The 24,505-nt window shown below is 57.6% G+C and overlaps 1 protein-coding gene and 1 long non-coding RNA gene across 6 annotated transcripts in view; one reads left to right on the top strand and one right to left on the bottom strand.

The window, feature by feature from the left end:
- Positions 1-24,505, bottom strand: part of BRD3 (bromodomain containing 3) — a 37,303-nt gene that overhangs the window by 5,904 nt on the left and 6,894 nt on the right. For 3 of the 5 annotated variants that reach the window (XM_063636777.1, XM_055270448.2, XM_055270452.2), the window contains exons 2-9: positions 16,168-16,493; positions 15,237-15,374; positions 13,946-14,093; positions 12,758-12,972; positions 10,455-10,826; positions 7,663-7,791; positions 4,142-4,333; positions 2,409-2,644 (exon numbers count right to left, since the gene is read on the bottom strand). In XM_063636777.1, coding sequence (XP_063492847.1) covers positions 2,409-2,644; positions 4,142-4,333; positions 7,663-7,791; positions 10,455-10,826; positions 12,758-12,972; positions 13,946-14,093; positions 15,237-15,374; positions 16,168-16,380 — 1,643 coding nt within the window. In that variant the 5' untranslated portion in view covers positions 16,381-16,493. Of the gene's footprint in view, positions 1-2,408; positions 2,645-4,141; positions 4,334-7,662; positions 7,792-10,454; positions 10,827-12,757; positions 12,973-13,945; positions 14,094-15,236; positions 15,375-16,167; positions 16,494-16,617; positions 16,786-16,866; positions 17,047-24,505 lie in introns of those variants that run through there. The other 2 variants (XM_055270450.2, XM_055270449.2) reach the window with 2 other exon arrangements.
- On the top strand, positions 17,208-20,349 carry LOC129478711 (uncharacterized). Its single transcript, XR_008656454.2, has 4 exons — positions 17,208-18,457; positions 19,265-19,515; positions 19,661-19,725; positions 19,972-20,349. It is a non-coding gene; the product is annotated as an uncharacterized lncRNA (long non-coding RNA).

Raw genomic sequence — 24,505 nt, 5'->3', positions numbered from 1 at the left:
GTCTCTGTCCACCTGCCGTGGGAGCCCACTGCACACACCCCTTCCTCCCACCAGCAGGCTGCTCTCTGGGACCAAGCTTTCTTCCCAAAGTGGTGCCCCAAGGCAGAAAATCCAAGGTTAGAAAAGTTGCTCCCAGCTGCGGGGTTTCCAGACCTTGGCCAGGAAACAATTACAGAGGTCAGTTCCTCTCTACACCCCACAGGCGTCTCCAACTCCACAGGTCAAGAAATGATCTCTGTATTTAGGTAATGGATTAATGCCTTAGGCATAAACCTCTAAAACTCACTCAAGAAGAAACTGATAATCTAATAAGCCTATACCTATTAAAATAATTGAATTCATGATTAAAAATCTTCCAACAATCAAAACTCCAGGCCCAGATGGTTCTGCTAGTGAATCCTACCAAACATTTAAGTATTAGTATCAATTCTATACATTCACTCCACAAAACAGAAGAGGGGCAACACTTTTCAAATCTTTTTTTTTTTTTTTTTTCCAAGGCCGAGTCTTGCTCTGTCGCCCAGGCTGGAGTGCAGTGGCGTGATCTCGGCTCACTGCAACCTCTGCCTCCCGGGTTCAAGAGATTCTCCTGTCTCAGCCTCCTGAGTAGCTAAGATTACAGGCACCCGTCACCAAGCCCGGCTAATTTTTTCTTTTCTTAGTGGAGACAGGGTTTCACCATGTTGGCCCAAATTTCTGGGATTACACTGCACCTGGCCTCAAATCACTTTTTAATTGTCTCTAATCACTCAAATATTATATCCCAACCAACACTTTTTTTTTTTAAAGAGATAGAATCCTACTGTGTTGCCCATGGTGATCTCAAACTCCTGAGCTCAAGTGATCCTCCTGCCTTGGCCTCCCAAAGTGCTGGGATTACAGGTGGGAGCCACCACACCTGCCTGCAACTCATTTTTGAGGCCAGCATTATACTGATACTAAAAACAGACAAAGATAGTACAGGCTGGGTATCCCAAATCCAAAAATCCAAAGTGCTCCAAAATCTGAAACTGTCTGAGTCTCAACGTGACGCTCAAAGGAAATGCTCACTGAGGCATTTCAGATTTTCAGATTTGAGATGCTTCAGATTTGAGATGCTTCAGATCTGAGATGCTTCAGATTTGAGATGCTTCAGATTTGAGATGCTTCAGTTTTGAGATGCTTCAGTTTTGAGATGCTCAATGGGGAGTATAATGCAAATATTCCAAAATCTGAAAAAATCCAAAATCGGAAGCACCTTTTATTTTGGAAGCATCCTTATTTCAGATAAAGGATACTCAACCTGTATAAGAAAAATGGATTTTTGCATCCACCTCCAAAAAGGAGAGAGGGAGGGAGGGAGAAAAGAAGGGAAGACCTACTCCGACCATTCCACTCGCTGTCTTCATTAACGGCTGACCCAGCTGTCTTAAGCCCAAACCCAGGACCCCCATGCTCCTCTCCTCCTCCCTCCAAGCACCAGGGCCTGGCCATGCCGCCTCCCAAATGAGTCTATCTCCAGAGCCACACCAATTTCTCTTGCCTGCACAACCACAATAACTTCCAAAGGGGTATCCTTTCTTCCATTCCTGATTCCCACTAAGCTATTCTCCATAGCGGCGAGGATCTGATCATGTTGAGCTTAAATCCCAACTCTCCTTCATTTGCTTGAAAAGGAAGCATGAACACCTCAAACAAAGCCGGCTGATCTCAGCAGCCTCAACTCACCTTTTTTCCCAACTTGTTCATTTTCAGTGGTGCCAACTTTGCCCTCATTCCCAAAAGGAACACGTCCTACTGGCCTCTGTGGCTTTGTACCCGCTGTTCCCTGTTCTTGGAACTCCCTCCCTGGCCCTCTGCTGCCAAGCTTGCCCCCACACAGCTGTTGCCTCCCCCTTGGGAAGCCTCCCTTCCACCTGGCCAGGAGAGCCCCCATCCTGGGCCTGAGATCCTTCCCTACTAGCTCACATTGCTTTGTGGCTCCTGCGTGTCCCTAGCAGACACTCCTCAGGGTGGTGCCCAGCCACAGCACGGGCTCCCGAAGGAGGCTGAATGCAGCTGTGCACGATTCCACCATCCCTGCCCCCTGCCTATGGGCAAGTCCAAAATGGGGTGTTCAACTCCCCCTAATCAAGAACCTTGGCCCAGACCAGAAGAACATCCCAAAAGCTTCATGATGTGGAAACCAGGCTGTGCCAGCGCTTCGATGCCCAGAATCCAGGCCAGCCCCGCAGACAGCTGAGCAGCACCACCTGGGCCGCCGGACTTCCCAGCACAGGTCTCATCAGGCCCTCTGTCTCCCCGCCCCCATCACCCTGGTTTCCAGGTGGCCAAGGCACAAAGCCCCCAATCCCAGCACTGCTGCTACGTGAGCCCCCATAGCGCGCTGAGTGCTGGGCTCTTGGAGCCCGAGCGGGTCTGGAGCCCACCTGCCGGCCGCGGTCGTGCTGTTGGCCTTCTTGGCAGGAGCCTTCTTCTGCTGGGCCTGCTTGGCAGGCGGAGCCACCTTGGCCTTCTTCTCTTCCTCAGCCTTCACTTTGTGCTTCTCCTTCTCCTTCTCCTTGTCCTTCTTCTTCTTCTCCTTCTCCTTCTTCTCCTTCTTCTTCTTTGGTTTGTTTACTGGGGCCTGAGACAGGGCGGCCAGCTGCTCATGCACGGCCTTCAGCTGGAAAAGAGCGGGCGGCTGAGCAGGTGCTGGGCACGGCCCCCACTACTGGGGCTGCGTGGGGCCCTGGGATTGGAGGGGGCTTGGGGCGATGTCGGAGCCGCCTCAGCTGGGCGAGGAGGTGAACCAGGAGCACCCGGGCCCTGCTCTGCCCCTCACTCCCGTGACCCCCAGTGAGTCATGAGCCCTCTCCGCCTCGGCTTCTTCACCTGCAGTGGGGAAGAGCTGCCTGGCCACAGGCTCAGCACTGCGCAGGTGGCACAACAGGGACTCGGTAAGGACAGCTAACTTTTTAAAAAAAATTTATTATACTTTAAGTTCTGGGATACATGTGTAGAACGTGCAGGTTTGTCACATAGGTATACATGTGCCACGGTGGTTTGCTGCACCCATCAACCTGTCATCTACATTAGGTGGGCAGCTAACATTTTTATTATTACCATTGTTCAGATAAGGAAGGACTCTCTAGAAGTTTAAACGCCCGCACAAAGGAGATTTTCATCAGTGACTTCTGGGAAGCCATTTGATAACACGCAGGACTCCGGGGTTAAAACAATCCACTGCCAGCAACCAGCATTCATCCAGGGCCGCCCTGCAGCTGGCAGTGTGCCAAGCGCCTCGCCCTCCCCACTGCAGCCACCCCCATGGGAGAGGAGAGGCCCCTTGAGAGGCACTGCCCAGGTGAGGCCACGGCCTGTCCCTGCCTCTGGGTGGTCTGTGCAAGGAAGGCAGCGGGCAGGTGGAGGAGCTGCCACCTCACAGCCATCTTCCCTGCTGTGTGTCCTTGCCACTTCAAAATCAAATGTCCGGCCCCACTCTGGGGACTGCAGGGCCATCGCTGTCCTTGCAGCCCTGAATCATGCTGTTCCCCTTCTGACTGGACAGCCCTGCTCTACTTTCTCCCAATCTGGGGTCCCAGAAATCATGCATCTGGCTGGCTGCCAGAGGTCTGGGGAAACAATTCACATCTTTCTCAATTTGACCTCAAGACAGCTCAGAGTGAGTGACATTTGTCCCACACTGCAAACGAGGAAAGCAGAGAAGGGGGAGGAAGCACAGCTTGGCAGCGGGGCTGGGGCTGGGCAGCTACACGGCAGGGCCCTCAGGACCCTGGAGCCCGCACCCCACCCCACTGCGAGTGACTGCTTGGAGCCCAGGCACTACTGTGGCCTCTGCAAGTGCCTCACAGGCCTTTCTGGAGAAGAGCAAGGCACACATTAACCACACATGACCACTGAGCTCCCACCTGAGGCCCGCCAGGTCTTCAGAAACATCCCAGCCATGTGTCCCCGCAGCCACCCATGTGTGCTGTGGTTTAGGCTCGCACCACCCCAGACCTGGGGAGGGCACTCTGAGTGTCTTTACAAGGAAACACTACCGCGGCTGCTGAGGAACACAGGGCAGAGGAGGGTACCATGCAAAGGGACGGACCTTGGGCTGCTGTGCCAGCAATCCCGCCTCAGCCCCTGAACCCCACCCAAGCGTGCCAGTGCCCACCTGCTCCTGCAGCTCTGCCAGCCTGGTGGCCCGCTCCTCCTCCGAGTCCGAGCTGCCCGAGTCCGAAGAGCTCTCCTCACTGCTACGGCTGCTCTCAGCACCCTTGCTCACCATGGGGGCTGCGGGGGCAGGCAGTGCCGGTGCCTCCACAGGCTCATCCGGCATCTTGGCAAACCTCATCTCAAACACGTCCTGCGGCAGAACAGAGGCTGTCCTGAAGACGTGGATGCCCATGGGCCTGCCCCTTGGTGTGGGCCCTCAGGGTTTCTGAGGTGCCCCTGGGGCAGCACCCACAGCTGTTACAAAGGTCGGGCTAGGAGGAGACAGGGTCCCGCCTGCCTGGGGGGCTGTGGTTGTTTCCAACTTGCCCTCCCTCCCTCCCCAGGCCAATTCCTGGGGACAGGCCTGGGAGGAGGGGATACAGGAGCTGGCCCACAGCTCCCTTCAGCAACTCCATGAGCCCTCTCTAGAAGATGCACGCATCCTTGTAGCCTCCTGGCCCAAAGCTCCCCGGGGCTGCCCCTGCTGTGAAACGGGAAAGAGTGTCTTCCCTTGAGCTTAGACAGGGTCCTCCATAGCCACAGGAGTCCAAGAGTGTTGACCTCTTCCCATCTCTTCACCCTGGAACTGACTGCAGCGTCACATCTCATGAATGGTTAACTCCAAAAGTTGGCCCAAAAGGCCAAAGTCTAGTCCTATTGATATTTTATTTACAAAAAAATATAAAAATTAGCCAGTCATGGCAGCACGTCTGTGCTGATCCTAGCTGCTCGGGAGGATGCGATGGGTGGATTGCTTGAACCCAGGAGGTCGAGGCTGCAGTGAGCCGAAATCATGCCATTGCACTCCAGCCTGGGTGACAGAGTGAGACCCTGTCTCAAATATATACATATATATATATATATATACACACACATATATATATATATACATACACATATATATATACATACACACACACATCTATATATACACACACATATATACACACACATATATACACACATACATATATACACACACATATACACACACATATATATACACATATACACACACACACACATATACACATTTTTAAGTTTCTCTTTTACTAATTTTTTTTTTTCTCTCAAGACAGAGTCTTGCTCTTTTGCCCAGGCTGGAGTGCAATGGCGTGATCTCAGCTCACTGCATCCTCCACATCCTGGTTTCAAGTGATTCTCTTGCCTCAGCCTCCTGAGTAGCTGGGATCACAAGCACGCACCACCACTCCTGGCTAATTTTTTGTATTTTTAGTAGAGCCGAAGTTTCACCATGTTGGCCAGGCTGTTCTCGAACTCCTGACCTCGTGATCTGCCTGCCTTGGCCTCCTAAAGTGCTGGGCTTACAGGTGTGAGCCACCACGCCCGGCCTACTTTATTTGTTGTAGGGACAGGGTCCTGCCCTGTTGCCCAGGCTGCTCTTGAACCCGAGCTCAAGTGATCCTCCCACTCTGGCCTCCCAAAGTGCTGAGATTACAGGCGTAAGCCACCACACCCGGACTTCCTATCCAAATTGACTTGGGAAAGCCTTTGGACCAGGACCTAGGCCCTCAGTCGCCCCTCTTAGCAAACGTCCCCCTCCCTGGGGCAGCCCAGGCTCACCGAAGACAGGGACGCACAGTGATGTGGAAATGAGGGAGATTTCTCTTTGCCAAGCTCAGAAACCTGGATCCACACTGTCTGCACACGTGACATGCCTCCACTGTTCAGGCTGGAGCCAGCTCTGGAGAAGCCCATCCCAGGCTCTCCTCTCAGGAGATGTCCCCAGAGGCAACCCAACCCACAGAGCAGCGATCCAGGCCCCTGCTCGGCCGACAGCCTTGAAGGCCATTCAGGTCAGGTCGTTTTGCTGTTGGGCTCTAACCCCACAGCTCAATTGATAAAACTGCACAATTGCTAAATAGTGCTCAGTCATGGAAATCCATCAGCCTCAGGGTCTCACTGTGTTGCCCAGGCTGGAGTGCTGTGCAATCACAGCTCACTGCAGTCTCAAACGCCTGGGCTCAGGTGATCCTCCCATCTCACTTTCCTGAGTAGCTGGTACTACAGGGACACACCACCACACCTGGCTCATTTTAAAAATCTGTTGTAGAGACAGCTCGTCTCAAACTCTTGCCCTCAAGTGATCCTTCCACCTCCGCCTCCCAAAGTGCTGGGATTACAGGCATGAGCACCATGTCTATCCAACAGCACCTGTTGTAGGAGCAGGGGCAGAGCTGCTGGCTTCCCTGCTTGGTCTGCAAGCCTGGGTTTCCGTCCTCTATGCTCAGCTCCCTCGTTAAACTCAACCCAGTATTTACCAGGCTCCAGAGGACTGCGCTTTGCAAGGTCTTTTGGGTTCAAGACACAGTGAGCGAGGTCTCAGTATAAAACCAGGGTTCTGATGGCTTCCTCTGGATGTAATGGGACCTCCAGGACCACTCTGCCATCATCCCCCACAGGACCCAGTGCACAGAGAGGGTGGCAATGGCAGCAGTGCCTCGGAGAGGAACTTGGGCAGGCCCTGTGCGCGGGAGAGTGGGAAAGGGAGCGGGACCCACAGGGGGAACGAGTTTCTCTCTCTGCCCCTTTTATGGGTCCTGTGTCATCCACAATAATACCATGGGCTGCTCAGGGATTTCAAAACAGTCTGTGCAAGGACTGAGAACATCTTAAGACGATATTCTGGGTCCCATGAAAAGGAAAAGCATGCTGGAAGAGAACACATACCCATAATTCTCCCCTTTCCTCCAAAAATCAAGTCCTTTGATTAAATAACATTTATAACAGTGGTGCTGTTACTTATAAAAGCAAACCACCTGCGATCACAATTAGAAAAGGTGAGAATAGATTCTGGCACATCCACCCACACCAAAATATGTGTGTGGGACCTGGACTTTGGCAGAAAAATGCACATGCAGGCAGGAGCACACACACACGCACACACGTCCACACACATACAAATCTCTGTGAGGTTTGTCCATGTTCACAAAGTCCCTGTGCTGAGAGCCAGACCAAGACACTCCTGTTTTCCCTTAAGACATCTCACTGCTTCCTGCATTGTCTCCAATCCACCTTTTACTTCTGTTGTCAGAAAAGCAAAATGCTACACAAGCCACTGTCACCTAATTCATCCACCGGCTGCACTGACAGGCTAGTGTCCAAGCCTCTCCTTGCCACTGAGACTTGCTGGAAACTACAGTCGGGGAAGCCACAAGAGAAAGGGCATCTGCGGTCCCACCTGGTACACGCACCAGCCCCTGGAGGGAAAGGCTCACTGCTGCAACACCCCCACGGAGCCCCAGTGGTTCCACCAGCTCGCTGGCTGCCCTGCCCCAGTGGCAGCTCCTGGAACCCAGCTCAGAGCCTGGCAGGGACCTGGTTGGCACGTGTTGAGGGAATGAGGCTCTCTGAGGCCTTCCTCGGCTGGACATTCACCTGGGCGCCCACCCCACACCAAGGCCAGGATGCCCACAGTGCCGAGCTGAGCTGCCCCACGCGTGCCCAGCCTCGGGTTACCTGGAGCTTCCGGGCCATGGCCACCACCTCGTGGTCTGGGGGATTGTATTTGTAGCAATTCGAGAACATCAGCCGGACATCAGCAGCAAAGCCCTGTGCGTCTGGGTACTCTCGGCCATCCATCTTCCTCTGCAACACACAGTGACGGGCCAGTGAGCGTGGCCCGTGGCCTCAGGACTCTCTGCCACACCCCACGAGATGAACTCTGGAGCCTGAGGAGCCACCGCCAGCTCCAGGACAGTGCCTACTGGCCTGGCCGGCAGGACACCCCAGCTCTCCGGGACCTCGTACGAGGAAACCCAAAGTGAGGACATGAGAGGGTGACTCGATGGCTTGGCAGGGAGGGTCTGGGACTCCAGAGACAGATCTCCCGGTAGGAAGAAAAATGCACTCAACGAGAAATCCCAGGTTCCCGTAGGTGTCCCTTGGCCCCTTCCTTGTCCAGAGCTTCCCTTCACACAAAGTGGGTAAATCTTCACATGCTGACGTGCCATCAGCAGCCCCGGGGGGCGTGAGGCTGCAGCGAAGTCAGATTCTACCAACAACAGGGGGCCTGCTCAGTCTACACAAGGAAATGTAATTTTTTCCCTCAAGGAAGCCAGTAGCTGTTAGCCAGCTTGCATCCTACAGAAGCACCCCGGTATCCCAGGGGCCTAGCTGGACCTAAGGGACTCCACGCTGTGTCCAGCCGCAGCTCCTGAACCCCACAGGGGTGGAGGCAACGGGGACGTGTCGGCTGACGCCCACCCACGTTTACTCGGCCACACAGAGACCCTACAGCAAAACCCACCGCAGGTCCCACCTGGCTTTGGCAAGCACAGAACTGAGGCCAAGGCCTGGGCAGACAGTGCCAGGCGGCAGGGGTGAGGAGGGGCACACAATCAGTCCCCAGAGCTGGGAGGTGCAGGTGGCTCTGCCGGGGAGTGGCCAGAGGCAGGATCGTCGAGGGACGCTTCAAGGTGACCACTGGGAACACACTAGTTGGGGCAAAAAGAGGTCACGCTGTGCCCGAGGGAGTGAGTTTCCTATCCCGGGATGGCTTCAAGGAGAGGGACCTTGTTGGGGACCTCGAGGGACGACATACGCAAGGGCAGGGCGAATCTACCCCGACCGCTCCGTGGGGTCCAGGCTGCATTCGTCCAGGTGCCAGTCAGATGGAGGGGCCGGGTCCTAACCTGCAGAGGGCGCCCCCAACTCAGGGCCCGCACCCTATGCACTCAGACATGAGACCCATCCAGAAGGAAGGGCTGGCAGAAAGAACCCGGGGGCACAGTGGGACCTGAAAGCCTCTGATGTTGGGAGAAAAGCTTGTTTTCCGTTTTAGCATGTGCCAGGACAAACCATCCCCAAAAGCTCCATCTGTAAAATCTATAGGTCCTGAGGCCTCTCTCCCTGATTCACCGCCCCTTTTCCGCAGTGTCCGCGCCACACTCGCGGGCAGCAAGTGCTGCCAACGCACCTGGCTTCTCCCCATGCCAGGACAGACAGAGGTGGGAAGCTCCGAACAAAGCAGCTGATGACTTTAAAGTGAACTGATTTTCTAGAGCTTCCTTATTATGGTTTCAAGGGCAAATCAGACCCTTTGACCAAAACGGAATTAAGCTGAGCTTGAGTCCAGCCCAAACACTGGAACCCCCAGTGATGTTCCAGAAATCCCTGCTAACTGTGCTAACTGTGCTGTGGTAGAGACACACCAACCCCAGCCCTGGAGGCTGCAGCCGAGGCTCCTGGCAGCTCTGGGCTGCGTGGCCCCGGCTCTCGGCTTCCCCACCCACGGCAGTGGAGCCAGGCGGCCCTGCTTGTCACTTCCACCTGACTGCACTGGGCTCTGGGGCCTGGGCCAGCCAGGTCTGTCCTGCCCCTGAGATCCAGTCAACCAACGAAGAAAAGGCTTTCATCAGTAGATCCTGTCTCAGGTGGGCAGAACAACTGCGACTGGCTTCCCAGGATGAAAACAACCGCCCAACAGGGCTCCCAGCAGCTCTTCCCAGGGCCGCACAGCAGTTGGCGGAGGAGGCGGGCCACACCTCTGCCAACTGCCTGCACGTCCCTGGGAGCTGGCCTGGAGCTCTCCCAGAGGGAGGGCAGGTGCCAGCCAGAAGTCTGGAAAGGTGCTCAGGGAAGACTCAGTGGAGCTCACCCTGCCTTGGGGCGATGCAGCTCAAATGCCGCCCCCACCACCACCCCCCATAGGGACCAGACTCACTCTGACCTGCTACGAGGCACACAAAAGCCCAGGCAGAGGCTGCCGCCTTGAGAAGACTGGCATGGGGGAGGCCAGGCTCTCGGTCTCAGCTCTGCCACCTGCCCAGGGCCCACTTCCGTCTGGTGAGGGGGTGGAGTTTGGAGGCACTTAAGGGACAGAAGCCAGGCCATCCCCACTGGCCGCCTCACTCCTGTCTGCTGTGAGGCGCCTGTATCCGGGGCTTGAGAGAAGCAAAGTGCAGCTTTAAAACTTGTGCCAACTGTGAGAGTGGCCCAGCTCTAGGAGCCCCCTGACCTGATGATACAGAATGGGAGGTGGGAAGGAAATCAATGAAATCACCAAACAGGTTCGATGGGAATAAACAACAACAGAGCCACAGACTCCGGGACCCACAGGCAGGGCACGCCTTCCTCGCTGAGCCCTGCCAGCCACAGCCGGGGATGTGGGGGCCAGCCTGGAGGGTGCGCTTCTCCGGCAGGCGAGACCCTGCTCCCCGAGAGCCCCCACTCAGCTGGCACAAGACATCAGCACCCACGGCAGAGCCGCAGGATGTGGGCAGAGCAGGGCCTGCCGCACAGCCACGTACCTTCACGGTGCTGAGGTCCATCGGGTGCTTGATGATGTCGTGGTAGTCGTGCAGCTCCAGGGCCTCGGCGTCCACCGGCTTGTAGAAGGGCCAGGCGTAGGCCGCGTGCTTCTTGGATAGCATCTCCCTGAGGATGCTGTCACAGTAGCGCAGGTGCTCCGACAGCTTGCCCTTCTTGCCTGCGTGCTGGGGCACCTCGCCGTCCTCCAGGTCCTTCTTGGGAGGCTTGATGGGGCGGCCACCACTCTCCCGCCGGGCCACCACTTTGGCCTGCTTGGGGTCTGACAACGGCGGGGGCGACTCACTCCGGCTGGCAGTGATGGCCGATGTCGTGGGAGTGGTTGTGTCTGCTTTCCGCTTCACGCCCTTTTTCTGCGACAGTGAAATAACCAGTGAACCCTGGAAACAAGGCTGCGGCCCCAAAGACGCATGTCATTGCAGCCGCGTTTCTGGGGCACTGTCTGCCTGCCTGGTGCTGGGCTAAGCGGCCACATGCACGGCCCCACAGGAGAGGACACCAAGGCTCAGGGGCCATGTCACTGGCCCAAGGTCACACAGCTGGCAGTGGTGAGGCTGGGACTCTCCCTCAGGCTCAACTCTGAAACCCGCCCTCACCTGGGTGTGGGGAGACACTTCTCTCCCTTAGCCCCGAGGGCTCAGGGGTCCCAGGTGGGCTCGCACCTCACACCCCAAGCCGTGTGAGGTGCTGCATGCAATTCGCCAGACACCTAACAAGCACCCAGACCAGGACCCGGGGACCTCGGTGCTGCAGAGACCTGGGAGGAACTCCCTGCTTTTAGAGACCAGCAGGAAAGTTCCAGACAAGGGCCTGAGAGCGGGGGCTCCGCGGACAAACACAAGTTTTGCGGGACAAGAGGGAGGCAGGAGAGCATTCCGGACACAGGGCAGGGGGCAGCCCAACCAGGAGGCATGAAGCAGCCACAGCAGCTCTGGGAACAAGGGACTTCAGGGAGTGAGTGGGCAAGTCTGGACTCCATCCCAGCAGCAATGGGAGCCACCTAAGGCTATTTCAAGCAAGGAGAGGAGGGAAATGACCCACAGAGCCTTCTGTGGGTGTGTCCTGGGGACGGAGCCAGGCACCAGGCAGACGCATGTTTAACGTCCAGGCCTTGTGGGGGTGTGCAGGCCTCTCTGGGCAGCCTGCAAGGGCCTCAGCACCCAGCACCCATGGGCATCACCTCAGCGTTCCAGGGCCAGGGCTCAGTGTGCACCCTGAGACCAGCTCAGCTGGCTTCTAATCTTAGCCCAGCGGGAGAAGAGCCAGGGGGAGCCACGGCTCCCAGCCCACGGCACCTGCCATCTAGAGAGCCACCCACAGTCACTGCCCAGCCAAGCCGCCGCCCTCAGACTGGCAGGGGCCAGAGCTGGCTATCCACAAACACTTGACAGGCACCGACGGGCTGCCAAGCGCCAGGCGCGTGCCGCAGAGGGCGGGTGGGAGCAGGGAGAGACTCGTCTGGCCGTGGCAAATGGGACATGCTACAGAAACAGCCCCCGCTGGGGGAGGCGGCTTGGCCAGAGGCCACCCATAAGTGCAGGCAGTGAAGGCCATGGGGAGGGGAAGCAACGGAGGTGGCGTTTTACCTTGGGCGAGCCATTTAACCCCTTTGAGCGCCCGCTTCCTCATCTGTAAGATGGGGGAAATACTGTCTGCCCCAGAGGGTTGCTGTGAGGATCAAATTGAAGAAGATAATACACATAAGTGCCTGGCACGGGCCCTGCTCAAAGCAGGAGACTCACCAGGCCTCACTAGCCCCAAATCTTGCAGGGAGCACCCACTCCCTGCCGAGACCGACAGGGCCCGCTGTGAAAAGCTCCCAGCCAAGTGGGGAGCAGGACAGGCAGGTCCCCATGCTCCCATGTGGAGCCCACAGGCGGGGCCGACTTGGGTGCTGGCACCTCATAATGCACCCAGGTAGGTACAGCTGGCACCACTCTCCTGAGTGTGAGCAGGGGAGGACCAGGACCCCTCCCACCCTGGCTTCTCTCCCACAACTTCCCCACCTTGACCAAGCCTTTGGCCAGGGCTTCTAGCCAGAGAAGCTGGGATTCAAGTTCAGCCAGGCCCTCCCTTACCAGCTGTGTGACCTTCAGCTCCCCAGGCCTAGGTCTCCTCATCTGCATCAGTAACAACGGCCTGACCTCCCAGGGCGCATAGAGAACCACTCCCAAGAGCCGGCACTCAGGGAAAGGTGGGAGCCCCCCGCCCGCTGCTCCTGCCCTGACCTCAGGAACCCTGGCTGGTCTCAGACGCCCCAGCCATCCAGACTCAGGGTGCTCACCTTGACGACAGGCGGCGTAGGAGGGACCACGGGGACGATGGGTGTGGCAGGAGGAGGTGGGGCGGTAGCTGGGGGGACTGGGACCGACGTGACGTTTGCAGTGATGGTTGGTACAGGGGTGGCAGCGATGACGGGCGTCTGGGAGACAGTGGGGGGCACGCTCTGAAAGGGGGTCGCTGGGGAGACAGAGGACACGGCCGCCACTTGCTGCGTACCTTCAAGACAAGGAAGCGATGTTCAGCACGCCAGCCTCCACTAGTATTTCCAGAAGCTTCCAGTGCCACCCCTCCAGCCAGAACACGGGGGCCAGCTCTGTGCTGCCAAGACCCCCGACCAGAAGAACCCTCCATGCTGAGATGCCCCCCATCCTGCATCTTGGGGGCAGGGATGGTCTGGCTCATCTTGGCTGAGGGCTCTCTGCATGAAGTGGAGGCCCCCCGCCACAGACCACAGGAGGCAGAACGAGGAAGCCAGGGCAGTCCCATGGCCTGGCAGTCAAGGGCCACCCTGGAGTCACGGAAATCTGGTACTGAACTCGGTTCCCTCAGTAACAAGCTGAGTGACCAAGGACATGGCCGTACTTAAGCCCCCAGCTTCTCCCATCTGCAACACGGGACAGCCCGTGGCACTGGCCATCCCGCTTGGTCAGCCTCTCCACCCAGACACGCCTGCATGCCGGGTTCCCAGGCCAGGTGGGATCCCGGGGCTCACGGCACTAATCACCACCGTGCTCCCTGACAGGGAGACGCGGTCTTACTTGACCAGGGAGCCAGGCAGGTGACAGTGACTCTCAGGTCACAGAGAATCAAATGAGTGCTAAAGAGACAAAGCCCTAGGAGGGGCACAGGCCCCAGGCATCATGGAAGAAGTGACTTCAGGGCTGGAACTGGAATGGGGAGCAGGATTTGGGAGGTGGAGAGCAGGGACAGGTGATCCTCCTAGACCGTGAGCTCCCCGCCAGAGTGGGCTCAAAGGCAGCCGGCTACGGCCTTAACGTCTTCTGTATCCCCGGGCCAGCTGCCCCTCCAGCATCACCCACAGGCCACACTCAGCCAAGACCCGGCACCCACAAGCTCTTCACGACAGATGGGAAACAGCTCAGATGGCTAAAGGACTCGAATCCCAGCCCATCCACCCGTAGGCCTCTGCAGAGAGGCCCGGCCCCTCGCCCACCCTGGCTCCCTTTACCTGTGCTCTGGGCTCCCGCAGCTGGCTTCCGGCCTTTGCCCTTTGGAGCAGGGGGTAATAATTCAACTTCCTCTTGGGGCATCTGGGCCACTTTTTGTAGAAAAATTTTCTCTAAGGCTTGGGCCATTAGCACTATGTCATCTGTGGGCTGAAGACACAGAGAGAGTTCAGGTCACGTGTCAGGAAAGGAGCTGCATGCTTCAAAGGACATTATTAGTTGTAGCTCAAAAAAATATTTAAAATTTGTTAACAGATTTGGCAGTGCAGGAGAGAACAAAATGAATATATATATACACGTATACGTATGTGTGTATATATACACGTATACGTATGTGTGTATATATACACGTATACGTATGTGTGTATATATATACACGTATACGTATGTGTGTGTGTATACACGTATACGTATGTGTGTGTGTATACACGTATACGTATGTGTGTGTGTATACACGTATACGTATGTGTGTGTATACACGTATACGTATGTGTGTGTGTATACACGTATACGTATGTGTGTATACACGTATACGTATGTGTGTGTGTATACACGTATACGTATGTGTGTGTATACACGTATACGTATGTGTGTGTGTATACACGTATACGTATGTGTGTGTATACACGTATACGTATGTGTGTGTATACACGTATATGTATGTGTGTATACACGTATATGTATGTATGTGTGTATACACGTATATGTATGTGTGTGTGTATACACGTATATGTGTGTATGTATACATGTATACATATGTGTGTATGTATACACGTATATGTATGTGTGTATATATACACGTATATGTATGTGTATACACCTGTGTGTGTGTGTGTGTGTGTGTGTATATATATATATATATAAATTTTTTTTTTTTTTTGAGATGGAGTCTTGCTCTGTCGCCCAGGCTGGAGTGCAGTGGCACGATCTTGGCTCACTGCAACCTCCACCTCCCGGGTTTAAGCGATTCTCCTGCCTTAGCCTTCTGAGAAGCTGGGATTACAGGTGCCTGCTACCACACCTGGCTAATTTTTTTTTTGTATTTTTAGTAGAGACGGGGTTTCACCATGTTGCACAGGCTGGTCACGAACTCCTGAGCTCACGTGATCCACCCACCTCGGCCTCTCGAAGTGCTGGGATTGCAGGTGTGAGCCATGGCACCCGGCCAGGTGACCAAGAGCTGCTGCAAAGCGCCCAGGCCGACCTGGCACTGGCCAAGACCGGCTAGGGGATCCACGTCGCAGAGCGCCCGAATCCTTCCTGCGTGCGGCGCGCTGGGCCCCCCCTTCTTACCTTGTTATAAATGTAACAATTTGTAAACATGGTGTTGAAGTCTTGCATGCACTCGCTTGCACTCCAATAATAATTATTTTCCAGTCTCTTCTTAATCGTCCCCATATCCATTGGGTTTTTTATTATTTTATGATAATCCTAGGAAAGAGATTTTCAGAGGCATTACCAGAAGATTCTACATAATTATTTTCACAATTCCCAAGTGGACACAGCCTGGCCTTCCCAAGTGGACTGAGGACTGGGGCTGGCCCAGAGGCACTTTCTGGTCTCTGAAGGCAGTGGGCTATGGTGAGGTGGGCACTTGGCCAGCTCCAAACTCCTGCCCAACCTCTCTCCGGACCCCAAGCATGTGCAGAGGGGAGCCCACGGAGCTAGGGCAGACCCCAGGACAGGTCTACATACTGGAGATGGGGCCAAACCTTCCAGGGTCCAAACCTGCAGGTGACCAGGGCCCAGCAGGGCCCAGAGCCCAGGCCACCAAGTGCCAGCCCAGGGCTTTCTCTGCAATGCTCAGGGTTTGTCTACGTGGGCCCTGGTCAAAAAAGAGCATGCAGATGAGGGCACCATCAACCTGAAAAGCAAGCCTCAACATACACTCGGCCTCTAACTCCAAGTGGGCTCACCAAGCTGGCAGATGGGCCATCCTGCAGGAGCCAGTGAGGCAGAAGAAGGCCCCAGTGAGCCTCGACTCCTAAGCCCCATCACCGCTTTCCTCCCGGACACGCGTGGCTTCTCCCTATTTCCTGCATCTGGGGCAGCTGCCCTCCACTCTCCCACACCCACGTGGCCCCTGTGCGCCTTTGTGCTGTCCCCAGCTTAGCAGCAAATTCCCAAGGCCAGAGAGGCAGTCTTTCCAGGAGTGGGGGCAGCAGGAGGGGACAGAGGACGGCCGCAGCAGAGCATGGCTCTTGGGGAGACAGCAGCTACGCACCGGCAGGTTCAATTTGATTGCGTCCACGGGCTGGTAGAAGGGCCAGGCGAACTGGTGTTTCCAGAGCGTCTTCACCACCACATTCTGCATGTACTGCAGCTGGTTGGTCTTGCGGCCAGGCTTGCTGGGGTTGGAGACCTCCGGGGGGGGTGGGTTCACAGGGCCCGGGGCCGCCGGGATCCCCGCAGGGGCGACTGTCGTGGTGGTGGACATCCTCCAGCAGCTCGCTCACTTTCTGTCACAGCAGCGGCTTGGAGAGGCCCTGGCTGCTTCTACGCTCCCTGAGGAGGCGCGACGTCCCATTTCCGGGCCCAACCAGGCGACAGCTGCAGAGGAGGAAGCACAACAGAGAGGCGGGCCAGTCACCCCAGGGACCCCCACCTCTCCCAGCCTCGGTGGGCTCCTGAGGGCACCTATCGGGCCCCAGCAGGACCTGCTCTACTCACTCACCCCCGTTGCCCAGCCACCCAGGTGAGAGGCTGTCGGGAAAGCAGCTCAGGCCAAGCACCACCAGCTCAGAATGACTCTCCAACCACTGCTCTCAGGCACGGGAGGGAAGGCCTGGGCGGTGGAGGGAGCTCAGGCACATGCCACTTGCTCCCAGGTGGGGGCTTGGGGCACACACTGGGAGGCAGGTATGCCAAGGGACTCAGCCACTGGCAGCCTTCTGCCCACCAACCACCCACTCGTGGGATTGACTCGTTGCTACCGGGCTCTGACAGCTTGGCCACGACAATGTACTGACAAGTGACCCATGCGTGGACAGCACGGTGTGGGCCCAACACAGCCAGGGCAAGTGGGGCCGGCACAACACAGACGTTTACAGACCCAAACACGGTGCGAGGAGGTGGCACCCTTGAGCAAGGCCAAGCAGTGAGGTTCTACCGTAGCCAGGAGAACGAGCCCAGGTTTGTGATGGCAGCGTGGCTGTGACCCGGCCCGGCTCTCAGCCAATCAGAGAGGCGGAAGCGGCGGCTCAGACCCTGCTGAACTCCGCACCCCAGCTGACCACAGGGAGCTCTGCACAGGTGAGATGCTGGGGCTTCCCTGGCCCCGAATGGCTGGCCGCAGGCAGGGCTGGCAGGAGGAGGCCACCACCACCCTTCGTGTCCCAGGAGGGCATGGACAGTTGAGAGCGCCCATAGGAACACTGCACAGTGGAGAACGCATGCAGGCCTCCAACCATGGCCAGGGCCCTGTGGCGTGGCCCCGTGTCTACCTGTAAAGGTGTGGGGCAGACTTGAGGAGCTCTAACCCGGCGCCTGGGACTTCAACTTCAGCCTCGTGCCTTGCTGCCATTTGGGCCTTTCCTGCAGTCGTATAACTGACAGACAGGTCAGGGCTGGAGGCTCCCCTCGGAGCACAGGCAGCACCTCTGCCGTGGGAGGACCCGGCTTCGGCCACAGAACCGGCCACTTATAGATGCTCGGAGCAGACAGTCAAGACTAGGGGGAGTTTGTGAGCTGGGTGACATCTGGTTGGTCCCCTGAAATCTGCCACGGTGGGCAGTTACACCACAGCCACGGGCAAATGCTGCAAACCAGGACCCCCTCCCCAAGATGGATGCTCAATGTTGTCAGCACCCTGCGTGGCAACCTCACTTCCTCCCACCCCACCCCAGAGTGCAAAGGACTTCAAACTACACACAACACAGCTCACCCACCAAGCATGCCAGCATGAGAGAACATGCCTCAACTCCTGGGGTGCCCACCTGTGCCAGGGTCTCATCCAGGGAAGCTCCTCACACCCACCCTCTTCTACACCCTCCTGAGGTGAGCAGTTGCCTCCATGCCTCTCCATCTCACCCACCCAGTGCTCACAGCCCCAGGCTGCAACCCTGGTGGGGAGGGCAGCTGTGCCGGTTTCTGTGTCCTCACCCCAGACAGACAGCTGCTGTGCCGGGCACAAGCCTGGGGTCACCCCAAACGCCTCTCTTCCTACTGCCCGAGGCCAGAGCGTGGCAGCAGTGCCCCTCACCACCACCACTTGCTAGGATTTCCATGAAGCCCTCCCAGCAGGGCTCCCTGCTCTGCCCCACAAGGACCGCCTAGTCCACACCGCAAGGTGATCCTGTTAAAACCAAGTTGGATCAAGTCATTGGTCCGCTCAAAACCTCCCAGGGGCTCCATGTGACTCAGAGTGAAAGCGAGTCCTGCCCCCCCGCCGGCTGGTGGGACCTGGGGTGACCCAGGGTGACCGAGTCCTGAGACCTGTATCCTGTCTCCTGTGACTTGCAGCCCTCCCTCAAGGCCTGGACAGCAGCAGGCTCCTGCCCTTCCAAGGCCTCCAGGTACCTCCCAGAACACCCTTCCTGCTGGACCCCCAGGCAGGACAGACGCTGGGGCCAGCCACACGACCTGGTCCTTCCACTTCCCCACGAGGCTCCTGAGGGTGGAGGAGTCAGGCACAAAGAGAGCTCACGCCAGTGACGGGCACCAAGCACCACACGCAGCTCCGCTGAGACTGCCGGGCAGCACTCTGACAGAAGGCCCAGGCTGTGTTGCTGCCGCCTCCCAGGGCCCAGATGTCGGCTCCCAGGTGTCAGTCAGGTGGGGACATTCCCAGTATCCACTGCTGCTGCACAGGCCCAGGAGCCAGGAAATGGGGCTGAAACTGACCTTTGGGGATGTAGGGGTGGTCAGGGCACAAAGGAAGGCTCCCAGGCTGCAGGCCAGCTTCCTCCAAGCGTGAGGATGGACGGTCACAGCTCAACATGGGGGACTGCTTATGCTGCCGTCGGGACCCCACGCCTGGCCAGATCAGGCCCTCTAAGCCACCCACTTCCAACCACCTGCCCACTGTTCCAAACCGGAGGCTGAGCAGGAGCCCAGCTCCGGCCATGGACACCGGAGTGCATGCCTCGTCCTGGGTGGGGAGGGCAGCCTCGCCCAGCCATGGACTGTGAGCTTGAACAAGGCAGAGGGAGGGGCGCCCTGGGCTCTGGTTGGCGCCAGCCCACCAACCACGGCAGAGCAGCCTAAGGCCCAGCCCAGGAGCCCTCTTGCTGCTGCCAGGGAAATCCTGGCCAATGTGGTTAAAGCTCTGGGGCTGCACCTGGTGCCAGCATGCGCTCACTGAATGCCAGTGGTCACTACAGGCCCTGAGGGTGCAGCTTGCCTCCAGCTCCACTACCTGGCAGAAACACACCGACCCCAACAAGAACTGGAAGGCTGAGGGGTGCAGTGTAAAAAGCCCCTGGCACACACTGGCAGGCGACTGCCCCACCCTCAGTGGCGAGGCATGGTGACCTCACCTCTCCTCTCCTGGAACACAAACCCTGCCCTCTGAGACACCTACACCCCACACACTCAGATTTTTGCAAAAACTCGAGGACAACACGATACCATGGTAAGTGGCCCTGCCTCCCCCAGAAGCCCTTGGCACAGAAGCGGAGCCCCCAGGCAGCCTGGCACCAGCCAGTGGGAGGGGCAGGGAGGGAGGGCAGCCAGAGGGCAAAGGGGTGGCATCCCCCTCAAGCCCCCTCCGCTACCAGGTACCAGGACCCAACACCTGGCAAGGACCACACCGGGCAGGACGAGACCAGGAGGCGACAGTCAGGTGAGAGCCCAGCGTGACCCCTCCCTGTGGGAGAATGTGCGGTTCCCAGAGTCCCGGGGAGAGGGAGCGCTGAGACGGGCTCAGTGCCTCAGGTCCCCGTCCACAGCATATTCACACCATGTCATCCCCTCTGGGGCCGAGGGCTGGTACCAACCGCAGACACCTTCCCTCCAAGTGCAGTGGGTGGACAGGCGAGAACCACAGCCAGGGCCTGGCTCTGCCACCCTCAGAGTCTCAACTGTCCAGACAGAGAAGCTAAAGAAACCAGGAGGCATCTGTGCAAGGGAGCCCCACACGGACACTGGAAAGAACCAGGGCGACCTGCAGATCAACTTGAAAGACCTCCCCTAGGGCGATGGAAATGAGATGAGGCAAACGGCTTCCCGATCAGAGCTCACGCACCTTCCACATCTGTGCAGGGAGCTCGGGGCCACATCCCGAGACGGGAAAGACAACTGAGGCTTCCACAAAGAAATTACAATGAAACAGACACTGGCCAGGCCAGCCGAAAATCAGTGATGGACTACGGTCCAAATCGACGTGGAGGTTCCAACAAGAGAAAGACAGTGGTGGGGTCACCCTACTCCAGCCTCCGAGTGCCCCAGAGGGCGCACAAGCAGGACAGCCACCTGTTGCAGAGTGTGGTGCTTTCACACCATGCTCACCCCACCTCCGCCCTCTGGCCCAGACGTCGGTGGCTCCTCTGTGGGGCGAGGCGAGGTGAGGTGGGAGCAGACAGTGGAGAAATACCACAAACAGCACAGGTGGTCGGCCAGGGCCACGAGCCCTTCAGCTCACCAATGCCGAGACCCCCGCAATCCCCGCAACAAACCTGCAAGGTCAGAATGACTGTGCACATGTACAGACGACTAAGCTGAGGCCCTTCCTCCTTCACCTCCGGAGTGCCACCTGAGTGCAGAGGCTTTGGGACGCAAAGCACTCAGCAGTCGGTCGTGGAGGCACAGCCTAAGATCAAGACCCTGGGCTTCCTGTCCCAGGCTCCTGAACCTGCAGGCGGCCACACAGCAAGAAGACCCTGGGCAGTTAAAGAACGAGGCGCTCCTGCTTCCCCCACCCCCAACGGCCAGCAAGGACACAAAGGCAGCCCAGGGCAGGGCCAGCCGCCAGCCACAAGGCCCCTCCAGAACCCAAGGTCCAGTGGAGACTCCAAAAGGGCTGATTGCAGGGCCCCCACAGGGTCCACACACCAGACACAGAGGCCCTGCGAGAGGGAGGCATGAAGCACCCGGGGTGTCGGCACACCAGGATTCACAGCCCGGCTCACCTCGCTGTGAAGTTAAGAGATGGTTTGTGCTGAGAGCTTAGCAAGGTCGTCTACCGAGTGCTTCCCACCATAGCCCGTGGGTAGGCACGAGAGTCATACTTTCTACAGGCCACAGCTTCACTCATGCAAGGACATTCTGGGGGCTGGGACGTCCCAGCCAGCGGCTAGAACTGGGTGTGACCATGGGCCCCCTTGACTGTGGAGAAAAGGAGGTGCCCCTAGATCCCAAGTCCCCTGGGGCTGCAGCAAAGGGAGGAAGACCTTGCAACACTCCAGGGTGCCACGTGGACGAACAGAGGTAACACTGGGAACGTGGCTGGCAGTGTTGGACATTCAGAACACGTCTGCCCAAAACAAACATGGCCTTCACTTCTCCCAGCTCCCAGAAACAAAGTAAACAGAAGGATCATGTCTGGACACCAGGGACCAGCCCCTCACTGTTACATCCCTGTCCCCCCCGCCCAGGCCAGAGCCTGACCACTCCGTGTCACCTGCCTCTACTCCTGTAGTGACTATCAACTTTCTGGATTTCAGAAAGCCAAACCCGCAAGGGGAGCCTTTCCCCGGAGGGTGGAGGTGTCTCTCCTCCACAGACCCCTACCCCAGGGTCTGAGATGACATCCCAAATCAAACCCGGTATTCTGCAGAGATACACAAAGGTTCAAACTACAGACAGCCTTGTATCAGCTGTAAAGGGTCCAGATTTTACTGCAGAAGAAAAAACCCGGTATCCCCTCGCTCAGCCCACTGTGTCACCAAGAGGGAGGGTGGGCAGGTGGCCGAAGAGGGCTCCATTTTATTGTCCAGGAAGGGGTGGCCTGGGCCCCACGGCTGGTGGGGCAGTGGCACTGGATTTGAAGCAAAGCTGGGCACTGGCGGCTGTGCCTTGGGCCGGTGTGCTGGCAGCGCCTGCTGGAGGAGCCAAGGGGCACTGATTCAACACTGACTATTTCCGGAACCAGAGTTAACATCGGGGGTGTGGTGGCATTGTGGTTATAACCTTTCAAAAGTCCTCATCTTTCACAGATTTGGACTGAAAGTTCTATGAATGAAATGTGTCTGGAATTTGCTTCATGATAACGTGGGGGCTGAAAATGAGTGGGGTCTGGAAGAAACGGGCCAGCCCAGAGCTGCCCCTGCCTGCGGAAGCTGCTCAGAGGGAAGAGGGTGCACCTCCCTTCTCCCCAGGCCCCCAGCACCCCGTTCCTCAACACACACTCTGCATCCTGCATCCTCACAGCAACTGTGGGGTCCAGGGTTCTGCCTTGCACCCATTCTCCACCTTCATGGGATGGGAAAGAAGCCGAGGGGACTCCTGTGAGGAAGTGAGGCAAGGGTGGGGCAGATGGACTCAGGTGGAGTGACTCGGGCTGGAGGAAGGCAGCAGTGCCAGAGACCCCAGTGCCTTGAAGTCTAGACATGAGACACATGAAACCTTCGTGCTGCAATCCCTCCTCCACCCTCGCACCTGCCCTGCGGGAATGTGCAGCAGAAGGGGGTGTGGTCTCCTGGGGGTAAACCCTTGCTCCTTTTCTCGGGGAGCACGGGGGCCCCATGTCACAGGGACCCTGGACACTGGTGGGGCTGGAAGCCCATCTGCTAAAATGTGAACCTGAAGGGTCTGTGAGCATGTACAGGGCAGGAAGAACGAATTTCACCACTCAGCCTTCCTGTGGTGAAGGGGCTCCCACACAGCCTGCTAGCAGCCACTTCGTTCCGGGGGACTCTTTGCTGTGCAGGCAAGGCCCCCTCAGGAAGGCAGCCCGGCCATTAGCTGCCTGTCGCAGCAGCAGCAGCCTCGTCCTCAGCAAACGCACTCCATCCCCGGGACCATGGCAGGGAAGCTGTGGGTCCCTGGGGGACAGGCCTGGGGAGCCAGGTGTGCCACTGCTGCTCTCCCCTGGGCACTGCAGGACAGGGATGGAGCTCTGTCTCCCAGAGGAGAAGGCGGAGACTCAGAGACCCTCCCTGGGGCCCACCTCCCCAGGTCTCCCACTCAGCTGCCCACAAAGCCCATGCTAGGGAGCCCACAGGCACTGCCTGCCGGGCCCAGCAGAGACAGAGGCAGAGGCCACCCTTGCCAGTCGGGTAAAAGTCGGAGTGAGCAGGCAGCCTGCCTTAGACACAAGAGGATCCGAAACTGCCCAGAGAGGAAACTCAGACAAACCACAAAAGTCCTCGAACGCCAAGCGAAAACCCAGCCGTGAGTGGCTCTGGTGAAATCCTCAAGCAGGACCCAGGCCACACGCAGTGGCTCAGGCCTGTGACCCCAGCACCTTGGGAGGGGCAGGAGGATCCCCTGAAGCCAGGAGTTCGAGACCAGCCTGGGCAACATAGTAAGACTCTGATTCTACGAAAATTTAAAAAAATTAGCCAGGCCTGGTGGTGCACCTAGAATCCCAGCTATTCAGGAGGCTGAGGTGGGAGGATCACTTGAGCCTGGGAGTTTGAGGACGCAGTCAGCTGTGATCACGCTGCCGCACTCCAGCCTGGATGTCAGAGCAAGACCCTGACTGACACACACACACACACACACACAGACACACACACACAAACACATACCCACGATGTGGAATGCCATGAAGATTTCCAAAGTAGCCAGTGGGGAGGGCAGTGGCCAGGCTCCCCTAACACTGACTAGCCCCCTTTCTGGGTCCCACTCATGCCCTATCCAGGAGGGGCTCTGTGCTGGACATGGAAGGAATGTTGGTGAGGTGGCCCGAATCCTACCTATCCTCACCCTTGCTGTGTGGCTCCAGGCAGGCCCACCTCTGGCCTTGAAGCTGTGGGTGGCCCCCTGAACCCTTCCCAAGGTCCCTGGACTCTGCCTTCCTCTCCACAGGGCACAGGAGGACCTGAATGAAAAGCAGAAATTCAGCCCCCTTTAGGCTGGCCCAGCCCAGAATTTATCAGAAAAGATGCTGAGTCCAGGGCTGTGGACAAACGGGGAGGGAATGGGAATCTGTCCAGTTGCCACCAAAGAAAACACCCAGAAAAGCCGGGAGCAGCCCCCCGACCCCTCCTCCTGGGCAGCGGGGACCCAGAGCGGCAGGAGCAGGCACGCCGCCTGGCCAGCACAGCAGCCCAGCCTTCAGGCACTCCACAGAGGGAGGACAGAAGGGTGCTGCCCCAACGCCACACCCTGGGGCAAACCAGCCAAGGGGCAGCGGCTGGACCATGGGGGCATCTCCAGCCTGGCCTGGCCTCAGAGCAAAAAGTCCTTATTTGGGGTCCAGGGATGGGGAGTCCTAGCTTTCAGCAAACAGGCAGGGGTGGGAGGATGGCTTACCAAGGCCATTCCGGCTATAGCATGGGTCGGGAGGAGCGGCGGCAGGGAGGGGCAGGGCTACACAGCTCTGCAGGGGCTCAATCAGGCCTGCCAGCTAAAGAGTGAGAGACAGGAGCACTGGAACCAGGGGTGGGGGTGCCGGAGGAAGTGAGGGGAGGCCTTTCCCAGGGGCTCCCCATTCCCCATGGGTCTCCAGCCCTGGGATT

This window comes from Symphalangus syndactylus, chromosome 3 (genome assembly GCF_028878055.3).
Source record: "Symphalangus syndactylus isolate Jambi chromosome 3, NHGRI_mSymSyn1-v2.1_pri, whole genome shotgun sequence".
Lineage (NCBI taxonomy): Eukaryota > Metazoa > Chordata > Mammalia > Primates > Hylobatidae > Symphalangus > Symphalangus syndactylus.
The sequence above is the reverse complement of the archived record's forward strand: the minus strand, read 5'-3'. Positions and strand labels throughout refer to the sequence as shown.